The sequence below is a fragment of the Ziziphus jujuba genome, chromosome 10 (assembly GCF_031755915.1).
Source record: "Ziziphus jujuba cultivar Dongzao chromosome 10, ASM3175591v1".
Classification (NCBI taxonomy): Eukaryota; Viridiplantae; Streptophyta; class Magnoliopsida; order Rosales; family Rhamnaceae; genus Ziziphus; species Ziziphus jujuba.
In genome coordinates this window covers 20,771,774-20,775,169 of record NC_083388.1, presented here as the reverse complement: position 1 = coordinate 20,775,169, position 3,396 = coordinate 20,771,774, and the positions used below count along the sequence as shown (strand labels likewise).

Genomic DNA, 3,396 nt, shown 5'->3' with positions numbered 1-3,396 from the left:
GATCATCATGATGAGCTGGAACAATGGTTGCTGCACGGTGTACATTATCAGGGCCATGTGTTCTTGGAAATGGTTACGGCATATGACAAAGCAATAAGTTTTCAACAATGTCAGATTTATCAAAATATTCATCAAATTGGTTAACCGAATAATGTGGTAAGATGTATCAATATTTAATTGGTGTAATTTTTTAATTTATTTTTCATTTATGAATATACTAACCAATAACATTTTAACAATCATTATTCAGTAAATAAATTTGATAAATATTTTAGTATCTGTAATGATAAGTTTTATACTTGAGGACTCTTTAATATGTTTGGGTAATAGGGGATATAAGAATTTACATGTTTCAAGTCATTTTCCTTCTAAGTCAAGTCAACAAGCATAGCATACCTTGATTGAATTCCTTACAGTGGTGGACTCGACGTCTTTAATGTGTTTGGGTAACAGGGGATAAGAATTTATATGTTTCAAGTAATTTTCCTTCTAAGTCAACAAACATAGCACAGGTTGATTGAATTCCTTGCAGTGGTGGACTCCACATCTTTAATGTGTCTGGGTAATAGCGTTCCTTCTAAGTCAAGTTGATAGAATTCCTTGCAGTGGTGGACTCTACAAGGCGGCCTGACTTTATTTTTTCTACATCAATAATTTGCAAGATCGATCTTTGTAACTCAATTTACATACCGATTTCTTTCTAAGACTTTCTTGCAGTTCCTCAGACCAACTGTACTAACTGCGAAGATCGTCTGCTGTCCTACACTCATTTGCTATTCCCCAAACCTAACACTAGAAGAGAAAAGAAACAGTCTTTTAGGCGAAAGTTGCCATGGCTAAGTTTGCAGGTGGAGAGGTGGCATTTGTGGGGGTGATAGCTTGCATGTCGTTGTGTGCATCTCCTCGAGTTGATGCAACAATAACGTGCCTGAATGTGACCAACTGGCTGACACCCTGCATCAGCTATGGAGCGATGGGAGGGTCGGTGCCAATGGAATGTTGTACTGGAATTCATGAACTGAATGCTGCTTACAAGACCACAGAGGATGTCAGAAAAGCTTGCAGTTGTTTTCAAAATGGTGCTGCTATGAGTCCTGGAGTTGACTATGATCGTCTTAATGAGCTTCCTGGAAAATGTAGCTCTAATTATCCCTACAGAGTCTCTCCCGATACCGATTGCTCTAAGTTAGTATTCATTGATTCTGTATATTTACATATATAAATATTGTGATTTTTTTTGTTTAAGCATATGCTGATATTTCATGGATTTTGATTGCAGGGTAGGTTTTGCACTGTCTGCACAAAGCTCAAAGTATCTGATATGAGAATAAAGCTCCTTGGAGAATTAATGTCCCTCACTTAAAGCGACTAGCAATAATGTATCTCTATAGCTTGCCGCATATAATAAATCTTTGAATTCTTTTCAATCGTGAGACTTGGAGAGGAAGAGATTTGAAGATATTATGTACCAAATAACCATTGCAATTGTACTTTTAAATCTTTATAAGTGGCCTTATATCAAATCAAATTACTTCATCACTTGTAACAATTTTGATACTTAGAATATATCGATATATTGCCGATTTTATATTATCCAATTCTCCATAATGAATTTATGTACATCCCATCTTTTTCTTTTCTATATTTTTTCAGAATAATATTGAGTATATTTCCCCTAAAATTAATGAGAAACTAGGCAACTACAGACATAACTGAAGAAATTCATCATTTTTATCCCATAAATTTAAAATCAGCTAGAAATTCCTTCACCCACAATCTTGTACACATGACTGGTATGTAGATATTTCTTGAGATGTTACAAGCATTTCCAAGTAGCTTTGAACTAAAGATATATTTACATTATTGGATGAGGAAAATCAACTTTATTTCTTCATTCAGTAGAAAACTTAAAATTGAAATCCAAAAATTAAAACTCAATATTTCTCAAACCCTTTTACTAAGCCAAAATATCAGACCATAAAACAGAACCCAAGGTTCTGTTATATAAACTTCCATCCATCCATTATCCAGATTATCACCTAAAACAAGACCGTACATCCATCCATTATCCAGATGATCACCAAAAACAAGACCGTGATTACGTGACATCAAACACCAATAAACAAACCCCATTCACACGCAAATTAAGGTCAAAAATTAAAAATAAAGAAATAAAAAAAAAAAATAGTCAAGGAAATAGTGCTCCTTTTGTCAAGTTGGCCGTAAGGGAGATGGAGAGATAGTTGTCTTTTGTCAGACAAGCAGAGACCAAGAAAGACATATCATACAAGTGGGAAGAAGACGCCAGCCCAAGGAGTAGGACCCACATGCGATGACTGGAACAAAGGGGAAGAGAGGAGGTGTCAGCGGTCAACCATGAATAAAAGGAAAAAGGGAACGAAAAGGAAGGGGGTTTATATTATTTTACTGTCCGTGCAGACAATTTTGATTTATTCATTGACCTAAGGGCATGCATTTATCTAATTGGTAGGTAAGATAAGACTCGTGACTGTATTGATTTTATCAAAGCGGAAAGGGCAGACTTCTTTCATATTGGTAATTGCTTAAGATGAAACACTAGATGAGTAGTGTTTTATCTTTTCTAGATAGTACCATTACTTATATTTTTTCTGTCAATGGTCGAATGGGATTTGATATGCAAAAATCTCTTAAAGTGACATGCCCAAGCGATTGGAAAATGTCCACTATTTTACAGAACACTCCCCATGTTTCATAGTCTCTTATCTAATGGTGGTTGATATTGTCCATGTACTAGAAAAATTGTACTGTATCATATTATTTCAGCAAATAAAACTAGGTTAGGGACCAATTTCTAGGATTCATCCTTTGTTGTTTTCGGTCTTCCCTTCCTATAACTTTTTTTGTAATAACATGAGATAGATTAAGGTTCAAGTGACACTTGATTGTATTCATGTTAAAACAGGTTTTTATTTGAGTCATTAAATTATTTTGAGTTATGGGATATATCCTTGTAAGCTTGGTCAGTGTCGCATCCAGGTATGGTGTTTCTATCAATTTATAAATATGCCATAAAGGGAATGAAAATATATAATATTTATTTCTTTTTTTTGTTTTGTTTTTTTTTTTTTTTGAGTAAAATCTTCCTTTTCTCTGTTGGCAATGATAATGCAGCAAAATCTTTGAGACATTTTGGTGAGACTTCTAGTTGTGTTAATAAAATTTTTGATTCCATTCAATTTAGAGGAAGATAAGTTCTCCATTGCAAAAAGTATGAAATGACTGAAATTTTCTAAAAGTAGAAAAAATTTAAGAAATGGAGCTTGATCAAAGAAGACACTTTAAAAGATGGTGTAAAAGAGTATGTCCTTTATGCATAACCAATCTTTTATTTATTTATTTATTTTATTGCTTTAT

General features: G+C 33.8%; 1 protein-coding gene across 1 annotated transcript; it reads left to right on the top strand.

The window, feature by feature from the left end:
- Window positions 1-606: 606 nt before the first annotated feature.
- LOC107411808 (non-specific lipid-transfer protein 1) lies at window positions 607-1,593 on the top strand. Its single transcript, XM_016019468.4, has 2 exons — window positions 607-1,185; window positions 1,280-1,593. Exons 1-2 carry the CDS (start codon window positions 833-835, stop codon window positions 1,323-1,325), a joined length of 399 nt encoding a protein of 132 aa, XP_015874954.3. The 5' UTR covers window positions 607-832; the 3' UTR covers window positions 1,326-1,593.
- Window positions 1,594-3,396: the final 1,803 nt, after the last annotated feature.

Bases quoted from the DNA above. Each gene is read 5' to 3' on its own strand.
- LOC107411808 (XM_016019468.4), top strand. From the start codon at position 833: ATGGCTAAGTTTGCAGGTGGAGAGGTGGCATTTGTGGGGGTGATAGCT. The intron at 1,186-1,279 runs GTTAGTATTCAT...TTTTGATTGCAG, and splicing joins CCCGATACCGATTGCTCTAA to GGTAGGTTTTGCACTGTCTG.